Source organism: Lolium rigidum, chromosome 6 (assembly GCF_022539505.1).
Source record: "Lolium rigidum isolate FL_2022 chromosome 6, APGP_CSIRO_Lrig_0.1, whole genome shotgun sequence".
NCBI classification, from domain to species: Eukaryota; Viridiplantae; Streptophyta; class Magnoliopsida; order Poales; family Poaceae; genus Lolium; species Lolium rigidum.
Genome location: NC_061513.1, coordinates 115,456,666 through 115,481,458, shown reverse-complemented (window position 1 = coordinate 115,481,458; position 24,793 = coordinate 115,456,666). Strand labels below are relative to the sequence as shown.

At 47.4% G+C, this 24,793-nt stretch overlaps 1 protein-coding gene and 1 pseudogene across 2 annotated transcripts; one reads left to right on the top strand and one right to left on the bottom strand.

Annotated features, from left to right (window-relative positions):
* The first annotated feature begins 2,856 nt into the window (after positions 1–2,856).
* LOC124667974 (deoxycytidylate deaminase-like) lies at positions 2,857–7,399 on the top strand. Of its 2 annotated transcripts, none has more exons than XR_006991506.1 (9): positions 2,857–3,062; positions 3,173–3,248; positions 4,165–4,204; positions 4,462–4,520; positions 4,734–4,771; positions 6,195–6,258; positions 6,366–6,419; positions 6,913–7,010; positions 7,087–7,192. XR_006991506.1 is itself a non-coding variant. In XM_047205189.1 (9 exons), exons 1-9 carry the CDS (start codon positions 2,857–2,859, stop codon positions 7,147–7,149), a joined length of 702 nt encoding a protein of 233 aa, XP_047061145.1. In that variant the 3' UTR covers positions 7,150–7,399. The 2 variants fall into 2 exon arrangements, 1 of the variants encoding a protein (XP_047061145.1); XM_047205189.1 differs by having other exon boundaries at positions 6,909–7,010; positions 7,087–7,399.
* A 10,098-nt stretch (positions 7,400–17,497) lies between these two features.
* LOC124663166 lies at positions 17,498–23,087 on the bottom strand (annotated as a pseudogene).
* Positions 23,088–24,793: the final 1,706 nt, after the last annotated feature.

The window sequence follows — 24,793 nt, the reverse complement described above, 5'->3', positions numbered from 1 at the left end:
ATATTTATAGTCCAAGGGACTTCCTAATGAGGGCGTGCACTAAACCGTGCACGAGTAAGATTCTATCTCTAAGCTAAAATAGATCTAATATGTTACAGATACACGGGCAATTAAGCCCAACTTGGTATAACAGGCCGATTCATGTAATTCTCCATGTATATTTCCTTAAGCCCATCTTTGACTGCGGCCCACCTCCGACTCGGTCAAATCTTGGTGATAACAGATAGGCGTTGCCATGATTGGCTCGGAGGATGGAGGCGGAGTCGCAGAAGACATCTGAAGAAAAGAAGAGCGGTGGCGGAAAATGTAATGTTAGCCGGATCCATGTCATCTTCCTAAGCGTCATCTCTATCAACTACGGCGAAAGACTGAAGCTCGAGAACTCACCGTAATGGATTCCGCGGTGGTCGGAGTCGCCGGCGGCGAGGATTTCGCGCGGTGGCTCGTCGAAGTTAAGAACTCGATGAACTGCACGGTGGTGAGATCACTCCGGCGAAACTCCGGCGAGTTTTCCGGCGGACTCCGGCACGGCGGCGGAAGAGCTCGTGGGCGGCGCTTTGCTGAGAGGTGAAAGAGGGGGTGAATGGGAAGGTTAGGGTTGACGGTGGATATTTATAGGCCGCGGGGAGGAGATTCGTGCTCCGCATCCTGTGGTCGGAACGCAAGCGTCGCACCGTTGGATGTGTGACACGTGTCCAAAACCCTAAACGGTAAAAATGGCTAAGGATAAGTTACCGCTCAAATCGTGCGAAAATGGCGCCAGAATTGGCGGAACCGTTTGAGTCTCTTAAGATTCCGGGCAAACAGCGCGAAGATAAGAAGTTCTCATTCGAAGCAAGGGGAACCCGGAAACGTATTCAAATCGTCGATGGATGAAGTCCCGCAGAATGGGAGCATTTTCCGACTAGAGGTTGGGAAAAGAAGAAAATGTGAAATTGGAGTTCTTCAAGTTTCTCCGCGTTACTGGCATTGTCGGAGACCATGATGGACTAGCAAGGCGGAAGCAGCAGGCGAAACTCGGAGAACTCTGGGGGCTACTGTTGTGGGTATACTTCATGGGTGTACCATCGACAGTGCCTAGATCCGGCAAGCCCGGGTGGCCCACAGACGGTGATGAGGCATGTGGCCCATCGGGCGGCCCGAGCTTGTCGTTGATCGTGAAGGAAGAAGTCCGGCCCAGGATCAGTAAGCCGGATCCGTACCGACATTAGGAGGAACCCGGATCCAGTACGGCATATATGGAAGGCGGATCCGTGGCGTACACAACAAGACATTGTACCATAGTTAGGCTATCTGTAATCCGGCTAGGACTCTCCATGTAAACCCTAGATCCGTGCGCCTTTATAAGCCGGATCCTGGGAGCCCTAGAGGCACAAACCACAACTCATTGTAACAACGCGAAAGCGCCCGGATAATTCCGGACAAGCGGCGGTAGGCCCTCGTCATCGTGCAGGTGTTCCGAAGCTGGGTAACTCGCGTACCACCGTCCCGTGTGCACTCCGCCCTATGGCCCCTACTTCTTCTCCCCCTCGTGAGGATCCCTCCTCCGAGGTACCGTCGATTAGGCAACGACAGGCTGGATCCGCCCCTGGTGACACGGGAAATTTGAAAGACCTTTAACTATTGAAAGCTTTGTTGTAAACGAAACTGACAAATGTGTGTACTATCGACATGTATGTGGCTTCGTGAGCTCTTGACGAACTTGCATATGGTTGAGAAACCAATACCTGCTATCTGAATGAACTGTGATAATTAATCTGTGATTACCAAGGTAAATAGTTCTAAGGACAATATGAAGTTGTCAACGCATGTGAAGAGGTGGTTAAAATATATCCGAAAAATGAGAAACTTCGGAGTTATTGCATTGGATTTCATCTAGAATTACCCTTCACAAAGGGTCTATCACGGAACGTGACAGATAATGCACTCAAGGAAATGGGTATGAAACCAACCATATAAGTTGTCCACAATGGTACCTACTCTATGTGATGAGAGATCTCGTTAATTAGAATTGGGAGACAATCTGCTTGTGAATTGAGAGGAGAGTATCCTTAATTTTGTATAATACCACTCCGTGAAGATGCAATACCTTCCTAATTAGTATGGTATGCTAATTTTATCTTAATTAATATGTTCTAACTGGCTTATTTACGCAGAGATGTTGTCCTGCAGAACATCTCTTCAAGAGCACAGCTATGTGAGTTTGACTGTTAAACGTCGCAGTATATTATTTTTGGAAAAACTGCAAAATTCAAAAAATGTTTTACAAAAAATTAGCTCAAAAAAGTTGTTCATAATTTTTTTGTTAAGAAAAAAAATAAAAAAAAAATTCTCAAAAAAGTTTGTTCTTAATTTTTTTCGTTCAGAAATAGAATTTGTTCAATTCTTTTTGTTCACATTTAGAAAATGTTGAAAAACATTTTAAAAAATAAGTAAACAGAAAAATAAAAAATTGAATTCGAAAGTGTTCAAAAAAACAGATAAAGAGAAACAAAAAAAGATAGAAAAGCGACCAAACAAGAAAAGAACCGAAGAAACAGAAAAAATAAAAAAAACGCGGAAGAACTTCCAAAAGCTTCCTAAAACCAGAGTCGTCCGGCGCTAATGGGCCGCGGCCCAAATCACCCCATTAGTGGGCCGGGCGTTATCCCCCCGCCTCGCGATAACGGGCGATGTATAGGAATTTCCCTTCGAAATCCCCCCCAAAAAAAGGTCTCCTTCGAAAAGAAATTTTCACTGCCGGGAAGTCAACAGAAGCGGCAAACCACAGTGCCCCCAAAATTTTCCCGCGTTTCAGAGGCCGCGACCACCGGATCTAGCCAGCGGCGCCGCCGCACCGGAGTACACATCAGCGCGATGGCCTCGACGAGGGATCTCGCCATAGTGTCCCTCTCGGCCGCCGCGGGAGCCGTAGCCGCTGTGGCCGCGCAGCGCTTCCTGTCCTCCTACAGGGCAACCAATGCCCAGCCGCCCCCGCCGCGCGGCGAGCCACTCCCCGTGAACGGCTCCACCGCCAGGAGCCCACCAGCGCAGGACCACTACAAAATAACCAAGAGGGAAGGGTTAGTTCTCGCGGCTCAACCCTCTTTCACTACCCCTCGCCCCCTGTTGCCGCTATTGTTAAGAATGTGTGAAGATTTGTGCCTCTGAGGCCCTTGTGATTCTGTTGCAGGTTTATCTCATGGGACGACTACTTCATGGCGATTGCATTCCTTTCGGCTGAGCGGTCCAAGGATCCTAACCGGCAGGTGAAGTAAATGTTGATGCCTGTCAAAACACCCTCCTCGAACTTTAAATATATGCTTGCGCTCACGCTGTTTGTGTAAATTCCAATGCGACTGGTAGTCTTGTACTGCAGTGAGATAACTGAAAGTGTAGGAGCAGACTGAAGCTTAGATTTGTATGTGTATATACTAATATACTTTTATAACCAGTGGTGAATTAGAAAGGCAACACAGCTCATAGCACACCCTCCTGCAAGGTGTAGCCAGAAAGCAGGTGTGGCACAGAAGGAAATAAGTACGGAGTATCAATTTTCAGTATATGCTGATTCTCATGTCTGAATGTGATAGACAAACTATTTTATCTGTTGCAAGAAAATTTCATGTTTGCAATTAGGCATTCACTTGCTATAAAGTACAACCACATTTGGCGTCAAACTCATTCCGCTGAACTATGATGCGGCATCAGGGATGGGAGAGGGGGGTGGGGTCACTCTTTATCTGGTGACACTGGCTACCAGGCAAAATGTTTGGTGGCGCTGTGGGCTGCGGACAGATGTGAGGTTGGATTGGGGAGGCATGGTGGCCGTGGTAGGGAGAAGAAACAAGTGCGGGCTGTTGGATAACTGCGACACTGCACAAAATCAGTTGATTGCGTTCTAGGCAGATCTAATGAATAATTGATTAATCTGCTTAAATTAAAACCATTATGGTGCTTCAAAGCTTCTCAAATAAAGCAAAAAGTATCCAGGGATCTTTGGAGGCTCCGTTGATTGTATTGAAAGAAGTTTGTTTTGACATCTTCTTATACAGTGAATGTGACCTAAAATAAATCTTCACATAATGTAGCAAGTAGAAAGTCATGTAGGAGTAAGATTCTTTATTCTGCCACTTATGTTAGTGAAGAATTGTCATCTATGTACCTAAAATCCATTTTATGCAGGTTGGAGCATGCTTGGTTAGCCAAGAAGGCATTATCCTAGGTGAGGCTGAAACTCAAGAATACCCGATTCCGCCATTCAGTTTTTTATCTTAATGGACTTTAACATCTGAGGCATCTATTTTGAATGCCAATCAAAGCCCATGGCTGTTTTATGATCTGCAACTTGATTCATTCAAAAGCCCATTTTAATTGCTGGCTACAGCTCTGATAAGCATATTACAAGGATTGTTGTGATAGGCCAAGTGCCATAATGGCTCATCTATAGATAATATAACTCATTTTTTTCTTTACAACCAGGTATTGGCTACAATGGATTCCCAAGAGGTTGTTCGGATGATAAGCTTCCTTGGGCAAAGGTAGTTTTCTTTGAAGCTGTAATTAGAAGAGATATATATAAATTGAGTGCCATTCAGTAATAAGAAACAATGATTAGCTCTAGTGATTCTTGTGTAAGTTTGCATTCCAGTGTGATGTTCATTCCATATTCAATCAAATACGGAGTACTATTTTCCCATGATTGCTGGAATTTAATAGTTTCTTATATATCTCTTCGTACCTCCTTACCACAGAAATCTGCAAGAGGGGATCCATTGGAGACAAAATATCCGTAAGTTATGAACTCTTCAGTCAAATGGTCGTTGCTTTCTATTTTAGGACATAATAACTCTTTAAGTACACCTGACAAGCAGAAAAGAATTGCAGCTTGAATAAAATACTATCTATTGATAAATTGGGTATTTCTCAAGAGACTTTTTAAGGTACACTCAAACAAATAAGGCCAGTAATTTGCAAGATCCACTGACTAATATTTACTGGTCATGTAGACTTTGTACTAAGTAAAAACACGGAAGTAAAACTATTTTCATGATGGAACAATGATAAAACGGATATCACCTGTGCTGCAAACTAAAGTCTTCATATCAACCTATTTTCTTTCCTTTTTCTACCTTTCAGAAGTGTAAAGTAATGACTATTTTTTTTTGGCCTGGTAGCATGTCGGATGCAAATAATAACACGCACATGAATTAAGTGCAACTAAAATAGACGAATACATACTTAATTTAGATATCCAGTTTCATTTTTATGTTATTACTAACACACATGTAGATGATATATGTTAACTTCGAGTGCTTCTACTAGGTACCAAAAAGAGTAATAGGCCACATTTGATGATTTGTTTCTGCACCGTATGTGTGGTGCAAGATATAGATTCTTATTTATCTAGATGTGGGCCTGAACCATACCAAACCTAACGTGAAAAAAAATCATCATGCATGTATGATATGAACATCTGCAGTACATATATCTAGCTCCTGATCCTAAACCGTAATGTGTGGCATGAAATAGAAAACTTGTGTTTGTTTACATATGGCAGTAGTTTTCTGAATAAAAAAGAATAATTTATCTATGAGGAGTAAATATCATTTCTAACAGACACATCTGATAACTTGCTACAATTAGAGAGCTCATATGGCCAAAATACCTTGATCAATGGCCGACCAGGATTAAATTCTACCTTTACCTCCTAAGTGGTAATTAGGAGCATCTCACAAGAGCTCATGTCCCTAGTGAAAATTGCCAGCGCCATGTTGCACTTGATAGCCTTTTCTGTTCTGTGCTATATCAAGAAGGGAACTGCAAGTCCCTTCGTTTTCTGCAAACAATAATTGATCTCAAGCAATATAGCTGCACTGCTGGTTAGCAATTCACATCATGCTTGATTGTCTGGCTTGCCATTTGGAAAGTTGTTAACCCTGCATATCTTGCCACCTCATTATTTTGTCATCTAACCTTTTTCTGAGAAATTTAAGCTTTATTGCCCGAGTTACAAACAAGTAAATGTTCCACCATCTGCAATTTCTGCATGATTTTGCCTGAGTTACAAACAAGTAAATGTTCCACCATCTGAAATTTCTGCGTGATTTTGTAGCAGTGCTAACGTTGGTTATGACATTATGAGGTACTTATATCTCACTGCATTTGCTAAATGCTGCTCAATTCTAACAACCAGAATCTTTTACTCTTTGCAGCTATGTTGTTCATGCTGAAGTTAATGCTATTTTAAACACAAACCATGCTTCAGCGGCTGGACAGGTATGGTCTTTCTGTTGTCCTCCATCTTGTATTTAGCACTCAGTAGCATCACTGATCGGTCTTTAGGATTCTTAGACGAGTCCCTTATTGTTTCCCTTCTACTGCAGAAGCTATATGTCACCATGTTCCCCTGCAATGAGTGTGCTAAGATAATCATCCAGGTTAGTTCCTACAAGATCTCATGCATTTGAAGCATTGGTGCAATGCTTTCAAATCTCACTTTTGTTCGTTAAATGATTCAGTATATTTCTAAATTCTAACAAAGCACTCTATAAATGTCCACCCTAGGTTTGTACTAGTATATAATCTTTTCACGCTATATTGAAACACTCAGATTCACTGCAAGCATTGGTAAATTTTATTAATTTAATTTGTGCAAATATTACATTTTCAATGATTTACTGGTATGACCTTTCAGCCAGCAGTTTCCATTTCTTCACTCTTTTCACTGAATTTACCAAAAATAATTGCCATGTCAATTCTGCACTATGAAATTACTGGTTTTAACTTTCACTTATTTATTATTTCCCCTTATACCTAAATTAATAATCACTCGTGCTATTTTGTCTTGGAAGTAACTTATACATGTGCTCATGTGATTCGGACAATCAACTGCTCAATTCTAACAATTGTGTTGATCTTTCTTCCAGTCAGGTGTATCTGAAGTCATCTATTTTGTAGAGAAAAGGATTGATAGCTCAGATCATGTTTATGTCGCTTCTCACAAATTATTATCAATGGCTGGCGTGAAGGTACTAATTTTAACCATTTCAAATATAAGCACTGGGAATTGACACAGATTACATTACTACGCATCATCCATCACAGGTCAGGAAGCATCAGCCGCAGATGGCACAAATACCAATCAAGTTTGAGGAGCCAAGGAACTGATGTAGTGAAAGAACCGTGTGCCCTTAGGTAACGGAAGAGGAAGTATATTTGGCTGATGTATTCTGACGTTTCCTTCTTTCCCCCCCTTTTAGCTAGTTTTATCTGTGATGTAAGTTATCATTTGATAACTGCACCGATTGCAAAACAATTTCTGTCAGCCTCATGGGTCTGTTGTAAACTGCACCCTGTGACGACATCTCTATGTGCTCAGCATCATGAACTATTCTTCTGTAAACTGTAATTGCACCCTGTGACCTGTGTTAACCTTTCTCCAATTACCGTTGCTACTTTTTGTTTCTCGTGTATAAGCTGTCAAGTGGAATCCTACCTAAATCACACTTATATTGTAATTTAATTTTTCTTGTGCAAATTTTAAGAAAAATCAAATCACACTACAAGTGAAATTTGGGTGGGATCCCACTTGACATTCCATGTAAGCATTAATTTTCCTAAAGGGAGGCTATTTCTACCTGTCAACGGAATAAATTCTTATGTCTCAGGTAATCAGGTTGATTTTTCATCCTTTGAAAACTGTATAGTTATATATTGATGAAAGAAATGGCGTGCAACAGCAGGTATTGTTGCAAAAAAAAATCTGTTATAAAAATCCGTACATTTTATTTTAGGTTGGATGATGCGCAGAAGCGAGGATACATCTAAGCTTTGCTCATTTCTAGTGAATCTAGTGTATTAACGGGATTGGAGGAGATTATCATGAATCCCGGAAAATCTCTAATAGTTTGTTTACTTTTTGGGATTTGGATGGGATAATCTTGAGATATTCTGGCAAATCTACACATTTTTGTCTAGATTAAAAATTCTCTATCATACTTGTGTATTTTAAGTTCCTCCACACGCGTGGAGGTATGGAATTGTGCGGAGCGGGAAATTGAGAGCAAAAGCTTTTCGTTTGCTACTACAGCTTGGATGCGTAGAATCAAACGAAGTGGGAAGGATTCATTGGATGTGGAATGGTGCGAAGTGAGGATGATTTATTGGGTGTGGAATGGTGCCAAGCAGAGAGGATTCATTGCGGACGGGAGAATTCGTAATGAGAGAAGAATGAGGGATGGCGGAGGTGGGGGTGACAAGAAGAGGGCGAGCAGCAACTACAAGAGGAAGGGGTGCATCAAGTGAGCAAGAAAGAGGAAGAGGAAGGGGGAGAAGTACATACACAGGAAGAGCAACAACTGCAACAAGGGAAAGAGGTACATCAAGTGATCAACAAAGAGGAAGAGGAAGGGGGAGATCTACAAGTGCTGCCAGGAAAAGATCTGCTGAAGCAAGCACAAGTGAAACTGCACACCAAGCTGAAGATGGACCAACTGTAAGAGAAAGATCAAGAAGAGGCTACGCAACACCCCTTACTACCTGTGTTTTGGTGATGGCAGGATTGACCTCAATGCATCTCCAGACTTGAATGAAGATTTCACTGCAAATGTCAATGCACGTGAGATGCCTTTGAGTCAAAATGCACCATCCCCAGCTGACAACTAGCAGAGAATTCATCAATGAAGTTGTTTAATTTTCTGATTATGTACTAAACAATGCATATGCCAATTCTTGTTGCAAACACTGAACATGCATGAGAAGTTATTTTGCTAAGACAGTACATTGATGAATTGTTGATGCCATTTCAATTGATTTTCTGTTGACGTCAGAAACCCACTGGCGGGCAGAGACGGGCAACACCGTAGAGCCGGGAACAACTAGGGCTGCGGCTGGCCCTAGTCCCTCTGAGCGACGGCCCGCAAAGCCTCCTGGTCGCACGCACCGATGTTTATCACAAGGGCGTGCCACCTGACCTATACCTGGTCGGGAAGGTGTGGATGATGCCTCGCTTAGTTTCCTGCAGGGCACACACGTAAACGTTAAATACGAGCCTCGATCGGCTCTCGGGTTATCTCGTGAATCGGCTCAAAGAGCCGATCCACCCATGATTCGGACGAGGTGTCCGAATATATGGTGGTCCCGCTTGATCAAGGTAAAGCTAATGAGATCTACGACGATGTGGGGTTTTCACCGCATAATCGGATCGTCCTACTCCAGGTTGGGCCTCGCGGCCACGCACGGTGATCGTAAGCCGATCCTAAACAAGGCCTAAAAACCAACACGAGGTTGATCCTCGGAACATCCTCGCTTAGGGCCAACGAACGACACCCTACGTGCCGCTGGATCCTCCCCCTTTGTAAGGCCTAACTATTGCGAGATATTAAACTAATCCTTGTAGAACAAGGAGCAATCGTAACGGATCAGATCTACTAAACTATGATCAAGCGGGGTGCCGCCCCTACGCCTAAGATAGGCGTAAGGGCGGCTAGACATGCAAGGGTTGCACTACGAAAGCATGTAACATGAAGAACAATGCTAACCCTAACATGTCTAAGATAACTACGTTGCTCGCCATCAAAAAGGCTTCAAGTACGAGCAACGCATGAACAACGTAGGCAGGCTTGTGCTTGCCTAGATCGCAAGATGCGATCTAGGCAGCATGATGCTTACCGGTAGAAACCCTCGAGACGAAGGAGTTGGCGATGCGCCGAGATTTGTTTGTGGTTGAACGTTGGTTGTTGTTTATTCCATAAACCCTAGATACATATTTATAGTCCAGCGGACTTTCTAATGTAGGGGTGCACTAAACCGTGCACGAGATAAACTCTAACTTTTAATCTAGATACAATCTACTATAATTAAAGATACATGGGCAACCTAGCCCAAATTCTCCGTGCAAGGCCGCTTCATAGATCTGCCATGTGTAATCTTCCAAGCCCATCTTGATCGCGGCCCACCTCCTGATTTAGCCAAAATCTGGTGATAACACATGCCCCCCTGGTTTTGGTAATGATAATTTCAAAACCACTCTGTTTTTTCCTCCGAGGGGTCGTGTCATGGCAGAGCGGAACTGTCGCAGCATGCTTCATCATGACGACTTGCCTTCCCAACTTCTCTGCACGATTTGACAGTTTTGGCACCATGTCCTCGAGAACTGCTCGAAAAATAAAACCCCCATCTCCTTTTATTTAACCGCATCGAACAGTTCTCCTCTTCACCCCTTCCGCATTAGCACTCCAAAAAACCCTCCTCTGCCACAATGTCTTCTTCCTCCTCCGCCTCGTCGGACCTTTCCACCCAGTCCTCTTCGTCTCGCGAGCCGACGCCGGAGCCGAACCCGGCGGCGATCCACGCGGCCAACACCCGCCGTGCCATTGAGGCCGGGGAGGAGTCGAGCCATGACTTCTCCCTCTGGTCGGAGGATGACAAATCCTCGACAGATGGGGAGAGTGACCTCCGCTTCCTCGCCGACGGGGAATCGGAGGAGGAGAGCGATGACGATCGCTTCTCCTGGGACGACTTTACCACCTCCGAGGAGGTGAAGGAGGAAGAAGAGGAGGACGACGACGACGACAGCCTTCCCCGACGAGCCGCCGGCCAAGCGCCATTGCCCCCGGCCGGGGAATCTGAGTGACTTCGACGATGGACGACGACGACGACGACGACGAGGAAGATGAGGACAACGAAGGTCCTGCCGGCGGCCGCTGGAGCAGCGACGACGAGCCGGCCGGGAGCAGCGCCGACAGCGGCGATGAAGGCGATGATGAGGGCTGTGATAGCCCGTAGATAGGACCCCTAGCTAGGATCAGTAGCAGTAGTTGGGGCAATGTATCCCCTTAGCACTCCCTTTTGAGAGCAATCAGCTCTTTGGTGTAAGAAATCTGGTTCATCAATGAAGAAATTCCCCAATTCGATTTTGCCGATTTCTTCTAAGATAATTTAGCCGATTGTCCTTCGTATCGATTCCGCCGATCGTCAATCTGGTCAATGCCCAATAAGCCGACGGCGGTGTGCTCGGTTCCTCACGATAAATTTCGAGATGGATCCATCCGGGCCCAAACTCATGGCCAAACAAAGCCAAGCCATAATCGTGTAAACCCTAGGCCTTTCAGACATTCTTCTGCCGTATCCTTTCCTTCCAGATCCTCTTTGCCTTCAGAAGAGCCCTAGGACTGTTGCTGGATTAATTTAAACGCCGAAGTTGCCACTTCGCGCAGACGTGCATCACTTCGTGGTGACGTTTTATAATCCTGCTCTGTTCTCTTTCAGCATCCATTGCTCAAAATCAAACTGAGATGCAAAGCCAGCCGATTTTAGCAAAATCGGCTTCCCTATAGCAGCGGACTTCTCGTAGCAAGTTGCCCCCCGAGCCTCAGCCGGGGTGGAAATAATGATGAGGACCCGTAATTCGAGCGAACAGATCGGGCTCGACCATGGTCCGAGAGTGCTATCGTACGTGGCCAATCAATTGATCACCTTTCATCCGTTGACAGTTTATACAGCCGATTCAGCAGGCTAGTAATCTGGCGCTGAGTAGGTGCCCTCAACATAGTTCTGGGCTTGTCGCTGGGTCGTCTTGTATCCTGAAACTTCAAGGTGAGTTGCCCCCCGGGTCTCAACCGGGGCGAGAATAGCAGTGAGCCGACCACGTTGATCATCCTCGGTTTCTCATTCGTAATGCAATTTCAGGGCGGATCGCCCTCCCCGAGCTTCTTCAGTTCAAACCTTGCGCCTTGCTGATCAGATCGGCTTATTAACTTCGGCGGGCTGCAGCAACTTCCGGTGAGAACGTCCTCGCATTTCTGACGCCCTCCAGACTCTCCCTGGAAGTGACAGTTGCCGAGTCAAAACGTGACAGCCGATGGCTTCGTCATCGGCGGTTCTCCTGGTCTTGGAAGAGATATGCTCCCTTCGCTGCTAACGCCGCCGATCTTGGAGATTTGCGAACGGGAACTAGGGTCCACCCCCTGCTCCATTGATTCTTAAGTTGAAATTTTTTGAATTTTCGGCCGATTTGTGTATCGGCCCCATACTCCAGCATCCATCATCAAAGGATGAAACTGCTTTTCCTCGTGTTTTATCCTTCTATGTGCCCCCCGAGCCGATTCTGTCATGAGAATTGATGGTATCGGCTCTATTGGATCATGTGTTGAACCCAGGCAGGATGGATGGTGAGGATAGTTTTGGCCGATTGCTGGAATCGGCCTCCACGTTGCTTGCTCGGTGAAGGTTTTGTAAGTTCCCTTCACAAATCTTTTTGGGGCCGATCACAAGGATCGGTCTCACCACGTTTGTCCATCGACATTTGCTTGTGTTACACGGTCAGGCCGGTGGATAAGACCAGCCTAACCCCGTTCTTTGTCACGTCGATGCGCTCACAGTCGTCCAAATTGATACCCGAGAGCGGCTCTTGGCCCGATGTCTCCCAAATGTCCATGCCGGCCGTTGAAACCTCGACCGAATCATCCGCACGGACGACTTCAACTTCATCTCCATCCCACTCGTATCGTGCATTGGTGCATCGTGGATGGAATGCAACAGCTTGGCGTGGATCCAATCCCTCCCTAGTAGGACGGCGTAGGTACTCTTGCTGTCGACGATAAAGAACGTCGTAGGGACAGTTTTTCTTCCTACGGTCAGATCCACATTCAGAACACCTTGCGCGCCAGATGCTTGGCCGTTGAAATCGCTCAATGTTACGTTGGTCTTGATCAGATCCGAGCTAGAGCGTCCCAACCGACGTAGCATGGAGTATGGCATAATGTTGATCGCCGCTCCGGTGTCTACCAACATCTTGTTGACGAGGCTGCCCATTGATGTAACCTCGCACGTACAGTGGCCTTCGGATGCTCGTAACTCCTTTCCTTTGGCTTCTCAAAGATGACCGGCCGTGGGCCGCAGTCTAATTGCGCCACAGGTGCTTCATATAATCTTGGAGCGCTAAACTCCGATGGAAGAATGAAGACCATGTTTGTGCCAGCCCGATGTATCATCATCGGCTTTTCTTCCGCTTGGGGCGCCACTCTTTTCTTTGTGGCCGACCTTCTTCGTCCGGGGTTCGCCGGATTTTGGCGGCCGGATCAGGCCGTGCCTTCCTTAGCGTGTGCGGGTACAATCTTTCAGCCTTCTTCCAACCCACGCAGTACGCCGAACCCTTCGCTTTTGGGAATGGCTGAGCCCATCGGGGCACCACCCGGGCCGATGATATTTATCTTCTTCATCGTCCTCTCGGTTCCTCGAGATCTTCCACCCGGCGGACTCGGCGTGCTTGTTCCGAGGCGGGAGAGGCCCTAGGCGCTTGAACACGGACACGTTAGCGGCATCCTTCTTCCTTTGCTTGCATTCTCGGCGGTTCTCGATTGTCGGCAATCGGCTCATTCCCGAGTCCCGACGAATGTTTGAAGAACGGACAGCTCCGGTGCCTATCCATGTTATCCTCGCCCCCTTGACCTTCCTTCAGCCGCGACGATTGTATCCATCGTCGCTCCTATCATATTGACGGTACCTCCCGACCTCCGCATCGACCGACAATTCCTTTCATCATCTACGTCGTAGTGCCGACGTCGGTCGTGCCGGTGTTCATATTTGTTGAGGAGGCGCTCGGAGAGTGGACGTTGATACCGCACGCTTCTCATTCCCTCCCCGCCAGGTACCGCTCGTCATCATCTCGGGGCCGGTCGCGTGGATCGGCCTCCTCTTCATCGTTGCCACGGGAGTGGCTGCTTTCTGCTTCACCTTTGCCATGGCGGCTTGCAAGCCCTGCCACGTTGACACCAAAGGAGGACTTCGGCTGGCCTAGGGAGTGGCTGAGATCCACCATGTTGACGCCAGGCGACGGACTTGAGTCTCTAGCGAGCTTGATATCGTGCGGCCGGGTCTTCTCAGAGGAGCCGATGAGTTCGGCTTTGAGGGTTGCCTTGATCTCGTCATGTTTCCTTTTGAGCTCCTCGGGCATCCTCGTACTTCAGCCGGCCTCGGTGCGTTCTTCTGACGGGGCGGACAGGCCCACGCCATCGAGTGCGCCTTCAGGTGTGAAACCCTTCCACCTGACGCCATGGGAGCGGGTTCGGTGGAAGGAGCCGATGAGTTCGGCTTCGAGGACCGCCTTGATTTCATCATGCTTCTTCTTGAGGTCATCAGGCAGGTCCTCGTACTTGACCGGAGTGCTTTCCGCCATCTCGGATGTAGACGGCGATGTGGTGGATGTTGAAGTTTGTCCCACCGGGCGTGCCAGAATGTGTTGACGTCAGAAACCCACTGGCGGGCAGAGACGGGCAACACCGTAGAGCCGGGAACAACTAGGGCTGCGGCTGGCCCTAGTCCCTCTGAGCGACGGCCCGCAAAGCCTCCCGGTCGCACGCACCGATGTTTATCACAAGGGCGTGCCACCCGACCTATACCTGGTCGGAAGGTGTGGATGATGCCTCGCTTAGTTTCCTGCAGGGCACACACGTAAACGTTAAATACGAGCCTCGATCGGCTCTCAGGTTATCCTGTGAATCGGCTCAAAGAGCTGATCCACCCATGATTCAGACGATGTGTCCGAATATATGGTGGTTCTGCTTGATCAAGGTAAAGCTAATGAGATCTACGACGATGTGGGGTTTTCACCGCATAATCGGATCGTCCTACTCCAGGTTGGGCCTCGCGGCCACGCACGGTGATCGTAAGCCGATCCTAAACAAGGCCTAAAAACCAACACGAGGTTGATCCTCGGAACATCCTCGCTTAGGGCCAACGAACGACACCCTACGTGCCGCCGGATCCTCCCCCTTTGTAAGGCCTAACTATTGCAGATATTAAACTAATCCTTGTAGAACAAGGAGCAATCGTAACGGATCAGATCTACTAAACTATGATCAAGCGGGTGCCGCCCCTACGCCTAAGATAGGCGTAAGGGCGGCTAGACATGCAAGGGTTGCACTACGAAAGCATGTAACATGAAGAACAATGCTAACCCTAACATGTCTAAGATAACTACGTTGTTCGCCATCAAAAAGGCTTCAGTACGAGCAACGCATGAACAACGTAGGCAAGCTTAGTGCCGCCTAGATCGCAAGATGCGATCTAGGCAGCATGATGCTTACCGGTAGAAACCCTCGAGATGAAGGAGTTGGCGATGCGCCGAGATTTGTTTGTGGTTGAACGTTGGTTGTTGTTTATTCCATAAACCCTAGATACATATTTATAGTCCAGCGGACTTTCTAATGTAGGGGTGCACTAAACCGTGCACGAGATAAACTCTAACTTTTAATCTAGATACAATCTACTATAATTAAAGATACATGGGCAACCTAGCCCAAATTCTCCGTGCAAGGCCGCTTCATAGATCTTCCATGTGTAATCTTCCAAGCCCATCTTGATCGCGGCCCACCTCCTGATTTAGCCAAAATCTGGTGATAACATTTTCCTATTGTAATAACACAATTTAAGTAAGCAACCAACATCATGGAAATTTTATTTCATCAAGTACACGGTACAATTTGTCTTACACAAAGCCCTTGTTCATCAGAGCTGAAACACAATACATGGCTAAAGAACTAGCTAAAATTATGAGTCTCCTATCTCTACTTCTAAGCTCTTCCCTATGTGCTATCTGCATTGCTTTCTTCTCTACCTCTTGTTTAGTTCAACCTCTAATTCATTCAACCTCAGCAAAATTCTCAATGTCCCTGCACATGGTTTACATCTTCTACTAAGCCTTCTTGTTCTATTTTATCCTACAAAACAGAAAATTGCTCTAGATTTTCAAATAAAAGAACCAATCATATGCACAAAGCACAGGGGAGCACAGGGGAATTACCAGCGTCTTTGTCCTTACCGGCGTCCTTGGCGGCGTCTTCCTCGACGATGACTGGTAGTAGACGACGGAGGTTTCTTTCCACTCCTCGCCCCATGTGCTTCCGTCACCGCCATCGCCGGCATCGCCGATCTACGCACCCCCCCATCGACGCCATCGGCTCGGCGTCCGTGCAGAGAGCTCCCCCACTCCGCCGCGCAACACTCTGTCGCCCAACCTCCGCCACTACGCCGCGCAACACTCCGTCACCGTGGTCGTGCACCTCGTCGTCACCGTCGCCGTCGTCTCTTTGCGAGCTAGGGTTGGGAACGAAATCGAGTGGCCAATTGGAATGGACGAAAACACAGCACATAACATCTTCAGAGGGCTATTAGCAAAAACAGCAACGATCAGCACGCCAAAGGTTAGCCACCGTGGCATCAACGTGTTGTCGTTTCTTTAGCTAGGACCAAATCTTCACGAAAATTCAAAGTTTGTGAAACGGCGATCTCATTTTTTACAAGTTGTAGGAGTAAACCATCACATCCAAGACAAGATGTTGGAGCTCCGGTGTAATTAGCTCATTTGCATTCTATAGTGATTAGTACAAATACCCGTGCGTTGCCACAGGTTATCAAATTTTATTTCTTAATACACATATATAATTCAATATATAATTCACAACGCACATATATTTCTCGAAATGCACGAATCTTTTCTTGGAATTGGTGAATCTTTTTTGGAAATAGAACTTTTTTGTAAAATAATGAACATTTGAATAATTGGTGGACGACATGAACATTTTTCTAGTGCACGATTTATCTGTGTTATGGGTGAGCATTGGCACCTGACCTTTTTTATTTTCTATTATTTTAAAATTAGTGAAATATTAAAATTTTGATATTCTTCGTGACTGGTTATTGAAAGCTAACTTTTTTAATTTATTTCTTTTAGACAAACAAACATAATGCATCAACTTAAGCTGTGACAAGCCGAGGTGGCTGCCTAGGTGATGCGGAGATCGAAGGCATGAGGCCCTGCCGCCGCGGCAAAACAGAAGGAGAAGGCAGCCATCCCCCGCGGCCACCATTAGCCTTACCCTAGGTGCTAGTATACTGAGTTTAATAGGAGAGATGTCAGTTATGTCTTACCTATTTGCAAAAAAAAAAGTTATGTCTTACCTTAAGTTTCACTTTTTTTTAAGAAACACAATACAAACATAGACACTTATATACACGCAAATACACTCACCCCTATGAACATACACGCACACCCTACCCCTATGATCACCTCCGGAAGACTGAGCTGGCAGATCGGATATTGAAATTGACGAAGTCACCATAGAAGCCTCGCTGTCGACGGGAACATCGCCTCCCATTGAAAGAATATTCTGTCTTTGTGAGACACGCAGATGTCAAACCAGGGATTTAAACTCAGGTGGGCTAGGGATACAACTATCCAACCTTAGGTTAGTTCTCTTACCTTAACGTTCATTATAATCATACGGAAATATTTGCATGTTCTATTCATAAAGCCTAATTGCACTATCTACCACGTTGAAGTTTCTGCACCATAAGATTCGGTACCTGGGGTGGGTATGTAGAATGATAGGCACCATAAGCTGCCACTTGATGAGCGGATTAAGGCATTTGATGGATGTAGTCAAAAGATTCATATGAGGATAAGCGGCTTGTCCAAAACATATAGTTAAGTACAGAACTATAGAAACATAAAAATCTATAGGTTAAGATGTAGTACAATCGGCAGAAATTCAATTCCGCTCCCGTTCGTATGATTTCTCTACCATAAAAACATAATTTCAAGTGTTAAAAAATTTAACAAAAAAATTTACACGTATATCTCCATAATATATGTGTGTTCGTCAAATTTCACAAAAAAATGATATATTCCATAATACATGTGCTGCATTAGGGAGAAGATCTCTGACACGCCTTGCAGAAACCCTGCGCAGCTGCAATACATCGATAGAAAGCTTGCAATCAGGAGCACATATTGTAGTTGAATTATGGATGATTGATTGATGGATGGATGACATGTAGGCCTCCATGAGGGAGTTGTAAGGTAGACGTCAGGGCATCTCCAGCGGCGCGACGCAAACGGTCGCTGAGCGACCGTTTGCGTCCGCTGTGACCGGAAATGCGTCTGGGGCCTGTTCCAACGGGGCGACGCAAAGTGACCGGGTCGTCCACGGAGACGCAAACCTTGCCCAAATATGCGCCAGGTTTGCGTCTCCGCGGACGCTCGGCGGTCGCACGGAGCGTCCGCTCGCGTCCCCACGGCCCTCATGGCAGCGACACAACTTCGATCGGCCTCGAATTCACAACGCGCGCCAGTGTGGCAACCGCGGCGACCAACCGCAGCAATGGAGCGCCGAACCGCCGCGGAAGAGCAACCGCCGGCCTCTTCGTTTTACGCGCCGCCGTTAATCCGCGCACATTATAACCCCCGCGTCTACGGTAATTCAAGTTCAACCGCCTCCTTCTTATTCCTCTTCTTCCTCTTCTCCAACACCGGCACGTCATGAGCGACTACACGCTGCCGTCCGACTCGGAGAGCGAGGGCAAGTCGCCCGGATTCCTGCATTGGTGGGAATCTCCGGCGACGCCAAGCGATCCGGGCTCCACGCCCAGCTACCCTACCTCCACACCGAGTGAGGACGAGGAGGACGGAGGCGGCAATGGCAGCGAAGGCCAGGAGGAGGACGGAGGCGGCGCTGCGCGGCCGACGCCGACGACGAGGAGGAGGACCAGGAGGAGGAGGAGGACTCCGACGAGCAAGTTCGCCCGATTGGAGGCGCAGGAGGCGGCGGACGACAAGGCGGCGGCAAGGAAGAAGTCCGAGGCGCCGGCGCGGGCGGCGCGTCGTCGTCCGTTCACCGACGACGACGACGAAGACGCCATTTCTTCCAGCTTCAAGTCCTCGACGGGCGCGTCGTCCTCCAGTTCCGACGACGAGGTGACAAGCAAGAGGCGGAGGAGTTTCCACGACGACGACGACGCAGGGCCTTCAAACAAGAAGGCCAAAAAATAGTTTTAGTTTATATGTTTTTAAATTTCTTCTTCTTTGTATGTAAAATATGTTTGAATCTAGTCGATTGACGTATCCGGTTAATTTTTTAGGCTATAATCTATTCGATTGGACCAACATGACATCATGAGTACATCTTTTTCGCGTTTAAAACTTGATCATTCAACTAAATTGAAAAGAAGTAGCAAAAAAAAAGTTGCATGTCCAAAATGCGTCGGACCGCTGGAGGTAGCCCCCGACGCAAACGGACATTTCGCCCCTCGCAGTCATTTTGGCGTCCGCGGAGCGACGCAAACGGACGCTCGCGAGCGTCCGAAATGCATCGCACCGTTGGAGATGCCCTCGGGCTAGTGCCGGCCTGCTGCATCTTCTCGAACCTTTCCTCTGCCTTCTCACATAGCCCTTCCCTCGTGAAGGCATTCACCAGGGGTCCAGGGCCGTGCAGGTGCAGATGTGTCAGCCTTAGGCCATCTCCAGCAGCGCGACGCAAAAGGTCGTTGAGCGACCGTTTTCTTCCACCGTGACCGGAAATACGTCTAACACCACCTCTAGCGGGGCGACGCAAAGTGATTGGGCCGTCCGCGGAGACGCAAACCTGGACCAAATATGCGCCTGGGATGCGCCTTCGCGGACGCGGAAAGTGTCTTCTCGCGTCTGGCGGACGTTTTGTCTGGCCCACCAGGCAGTGACGCAATGTCGATGCGTCTTCTCCGCCAGTACTGGCGCCGAGGCGTCGCTTCGGCAGTCTGCGGCCGCGTAAATGGCGATGCCTCGCGTGGCGCGCGGCCGTCGCCTACATCTGCGCATGAAGTAATGGCGTTGCCACGCATGCCGCGGCCGTCGCCCTTCCTCTGATCCGTATAAACAGGGGCGCCATCATATCATCTCCTCCCCACAAAAACCCTAGCCGCCGCACACTTCCGCTGCCGCTCAAACTCCGCCACAACCACAATGAGCAACGCCGGCGGCGGCCAGGCTGCCGCGCCTCCACCTCCACCTACACCTCCCACTCCACCTCCCCCGACCTCGAGCTCCGACGAGGAGTTCGACTCCGACGACAGCACAGGCGACCTCCTCGACCCGGTCAGGGATGCTAAGGCTTTGGCACTCGCGGCGCAGGAAGCAGAGGAGGAGCTGGCGGGCCACGCGGCGTTGGACGCCGAGCTGGAGCAGCGCAGGCCGGCGGCCGCCGCGGCTGAAGAGGACTCCAACTCCGAGATATCTTGGTCTTCCGATGACCCTGATGCGCCTACGCCGGAGGAGAGGGCGGCGGAGCAGAGGGCTATCGTCTAGTCTTTCGAGACGCTCAAGGACGACGCCGCGAGCGCGAGGCTGGAGCAGTGCCTGCAACAGGACGCGGAGGCGCACCGAGCCATAGCAGCCGCACGGGAGGCGGCGAAGAAGCAGGCGATGGAGCGACGCAACGACGGTGCCGGCCTGTCCGGAAGCAAGTAGTCTAGTCTTCTAGATCTACATTGTATAGTTTTTATGCATTAAAATGTACTACTTTTTATATTTTTAAATGCGCTGCAAATCTAAAAATGGATCGCCCCGGTGGATGCACACCCAGACGCAAACGGACACTCGGACAAAATATATCCGCGGGGCAACGCAAACGCTCGCGACCATTTTTGGGCGTCCGAAATGCGTCGCCCCATTGGAGATGCCCTTACACCCGATATACTGCATCTCATTGAACACTTCCATTGCCCACATCGGTTGCTTGATATTCCTGTCACCATTAATCATCAGGGTGCACATCTCTGTGTTTGTCCGGAACCGGTTCTTCTTCATCCTATGGTACACCTCCACGGCCTTGTCGGTGCATCTCGCCTTCAGCAGCCCATTGAGGTACGTATTGTATATGTTTGCGCCTGGAAATAAGAAACCATTTCTTCGTGTGAGTGAATGTTCTAGTTAACCTGAAACTTTCTTCCCCATAACAGATTGTTCAGACCAAACTGGAGCGCCTACTTGGACTAATTCCGTGCTCCCTCATCTCTGAGATCACGCCTTCTGCCTGGTGCACCGGCATTGCAGTACGCAAGCAAGAGGGGGACTTAGGTGTCCTCCATCAGCACATACCGCGCCTCCAGCAGAGCCATGTACATAGCCTATGCCTTGTCCAGCTAACGCTTCCTGCCATACGCTTCTATGAGCAGGTTGTAGCAGATGATGTCCGGACGGGAGGAGCACCGGAGGACGATCCATTCGCAGACCTATAAACAGTTCTGAGAAATCACATTTCAGTTCTGAGAAATCACACATCAAAATGTTGATCAGAGCTTAGACGCAATGAATGATGTCAGTGGTGCTAGTTTGGGGTCCTACTGATATGATCAGATCCCACTGTGGGATCAGCCGGAGCTGGATGGCGATGTTGAGGATGTCGTCCAACAGGTTGTGTGTGGACAGTGGAAGGGATGGTATACATCAATTACAAGATCTTGGCAACGTCTAGACAAGTTCTAGGATTTCATGTGCCCTCGGACTGATCATGGGGAAGATTTGATCCACTTCCAACCACGGCCTCTCATTGCACCTCCTACATGAGGCTTGAAGCTATTAAACACATTTCTATAACAGAAATCTCAAAAAGCAAAGTCTCTTGGTTTCAGAACTTGACACGACCGTAAATCGAGAAAAGGATGGACAATTACCTCTTTTCCGGAATATTTTCTTTCCATCGAATGTCCTCCCTGAATTGTCTTCGTAAATGTTGGCGCATTTACACTTCTTCTTCCTTTCGCTGTATCCATATGAATTCACCCTCTTCGTTATGCAGGGAAGTTCCTTGTTGGATGTTTCTGCCATAACAGATTCGCCATCTTGGTCCTGCGACCGGAGGATAATACAATGGAGCCTCTATCCTTAACCTGCAATTTAGCAGTGGAAAAATGAAAGTACAACTGCGAACAAAGTACGGTGGAGGAAAACAGTTTTTACAACGAACATAATTAGTGAATTAGACAAATCCCCGACAACTATTGCTAGTCACTCAAGCACACAATTGATTTTTTTAGAAAAGCAAATTCCCTCTCCTCTTCGCTACCCCTTCCGCTTCCAGCCTTCTGGTGCATTTTTTCACTTGTTGATAAAAATCTAATAAGTCAACAGATTCAACAATTTTGCTTATGTTTGATGACCTGTGTGGGCGAACAAGAAAGGTCGATGTAGTTGAAGTGGTGAACTGCGGGCGAGCTGGTGCGTATAGGTCAAGGCGCACGGATAACATTGCTGCTGCTACCGTCACCGCCACGTTGTTGATATGTCTGACCGTGGAGTCGTGGTCCGCATGCCCGCCGCTGCGCTCTGCCTCGCTGGTGGCACAGGCAGAGATGAGGGCCGGCAGAAGTGTGGAGAGAAAGAGGTCCGGGGGGGGGGGGGGACATAGAAATATGGTTCGTATTTTCCGATCTCGGCGATATATGGGGCAATTGCCAATATATGGTATGTACCGATCTGATATTTGGCGTGTTGATGAAAATTGATTGATTGATTCGTGGTTTTAGGCAGGAAATCATAGCAATAGACAAGCAAAAGGAAAGGAGACATGAATGGAAACCATTCTCGTGGTTCTGGGCGTTCCTAAGTTGAAATGTTTTAGTTTTGGCCGGTGACCTCCAAACGTAGATTGTGCTGAAATCATGTAGTTATTGTATGCGTTCAATCAACTGAAATCATTGAGAATCGATGTATGTGTTTTTGTGGGAGGGTAAAATGGTCATATGAAAAATATGTAGGACGAAACCTTTTTATATCAAAAATGGTCATATGGGAGGGTAAAATGATCATGCGTTGAAAACTTACGGGCTGAACTTACGGAATTTTTGTTACGGGCTAAGGTGGAGACGTGTGATTGGATGTTTCCTTGGGCAGTTTTTTTTTTTGAGAGTAACTCCGACTTTATTGATCAACGTTTCAAAATTACAGGAATCGACATAATATCATGGGGCTGAAGAAGCCACAAGTGGCGCCCCTGATCTAAGAATAAAGCAAACCGAGCTAGACTATGAGCCTCCTTATTTGAACTTTTTCCCTCAAAAATATAAGACACCTCTTGGAAATCTGATCTTTGGATGTTGATTTCCTGAACAATAGCTGCATATTGACCTCCCGTACCAGCTGCAATATCTGAAACCACCTGTTTACAATCACTTGCAATAACCAAGCGGTTCAGGGCAACATCCGTCGCCAGGGCTAGAGCTTCACGGCAAGCTAAAGCTTCCAGGGTAGGAGGATCAGATACTCCTTTGAACACCACAGCTGATGACCCCATGTAGGCCCCATCCTCGCTCCTCAACACCACTGCCACCGAGCCAGTATTCTTGTCCCTAGATACCGCAGCATCAACATTAGCTTTGATTAGACCCTCTCTCGGCGGAACCCATCTTCCTCTCCTGTCTTGGTGAGTACTCACCGATAAACCTGATGGTTTAGGTATTAAGGCGAGCTCTTCCAGGAAACGCTTCACAAAATAGTGGGTTGATAACGGACTTTGGAACTCCCCTTCATGAATCGCCTTCCTTCGCGCCGTCCAAATCGCCCACAAGGAGACACCTACTAGGATGAAGTGCTCCGAGGTAAGGGATTCCATCATATTAAACAGCCAGCTCCTTGCACTTGGTTCTGTTGTCGCATGCATATGTTCCACCACCTCCTCATCTGCTAAGGCCCAAACGCTCCGCGCCATTGGACACTCCAATAGTGAATGGCGCCATGAGTCCGTCCTTCCGCATAACAAGCACGAACTCGAGGTGGATATATGACGGTGTTGTAGCAGGTCTCCCGTAGGAAGGGACTGCTTAGCAAGCCTCCAGAGAAAAACTCTTATCTTCGATGGCACATTAATCTTCCAAAGTTTTGTCCAGCTTTTCGATTCTACAGAATTATCAGAGCTGGATGCCCTACCTTCCAGCCACGCTTCTCTTCGATTCTTAATATCCACGAGCATCCTATACGCCGATCTCACTGTGAACATTCCCCTTTTATCAAAGTTCCATGACCAGAAATCATCAATATGCCGTGTGCACAGGGGTATGCCTAAAATCACGTCACAATCAGCCTTAACAAAACATTCCTGAATCCTCTCTTTCTTCCATGCCGCTGATGAAGCATTGATAAGGTCACTGACTAGCTGCGGAGGTTCACCGGATAGAGATGCAATCGGCCTCATTATCTCACTTCTTGGTAACCAATTCTGGGTCCAAATCTTGGTTGTTTTTCCGTCACCAATCCGTCGGATCAAACCAAGGGATAGAGCTTGCTTTCCTTCTACAAGTGCACGCCAAATCTGAGAGGGATGAGACCCCAATTCTGCTTCGAGGAAATCCGTGCCAGGGAAATAAACTGCTCTCAGAATTCTAGCACTTAGAGTAGTAGGGTTCTGCAGGATCCTCCAAGCCTGGCGAGCAAGGAGAGCTAAATTGAACAACTCTGTATCTCGGAAACCCAACCCTCCCATATATTTCGGTTTGGTCATCTCTTCCCAAGCAACCCAAGCAGTCTTACGTTCTCCAGCTTTACTTCCCCACCAGAATTTCCGAATAAGAGAGTCTATATGCTTGCATAACCCTCGAGGTAATTTAAAGCATGCCATAGAATAGATAGGGACCGCTTGGGCCACTGATTTAATTAAAACCTCTTTCCCTCCTGCAGACAAAATCATCTCCATCCACCCTTGCACTTTGCTCCATACTCGGTCCTTCAGATACTTAAAGGCATCGTTCTTGGATCTACCAACGTCAGTAGGCATCCCCAGATATTTATCTTGTAAGCTCTCATTAGGAACATTCAGTATTCCTTTTACTTCATCACGAACACCTCGAGGGCAACCCTTGCTGAAGAATATTGATGACTTGCTCAGGTTTATCTTCTGGCCAGAAGCTCTACAATAAAGATCCAAAGACTGAGAGATCTCTGTAGCACCAACACCATTTGCTTTAAAGAACAACATGCTATCATCTGCGAAAAGAAGGTGGTTCA

Excerpts from the sequence above, each read along its gene's own strand:
- LOC124667974 (XM_047205189.1), top strand. The coding sequence starts at position 2,857 with ATGGCCTCGACGAGGGATCTCGCCATAGTGTCCCTCTCGGCCGCCGCG. Across the intron at positions 4,521-4,733 it reads ATAAGCTTCCTTGGGCAAAG|AAATCTGCAAGAGGGGATCC; the intron begins GTAGTTTTCTTT and ends TCCTTACCACAG. Across the intron at positions 6,259-6,365 it reads ATGCTTCAGCGGCTGGACAG|AAGCTATATGTCACCATGTT; the intron begins GTATGGTCTTTC and ends CTTCTACTGCAG.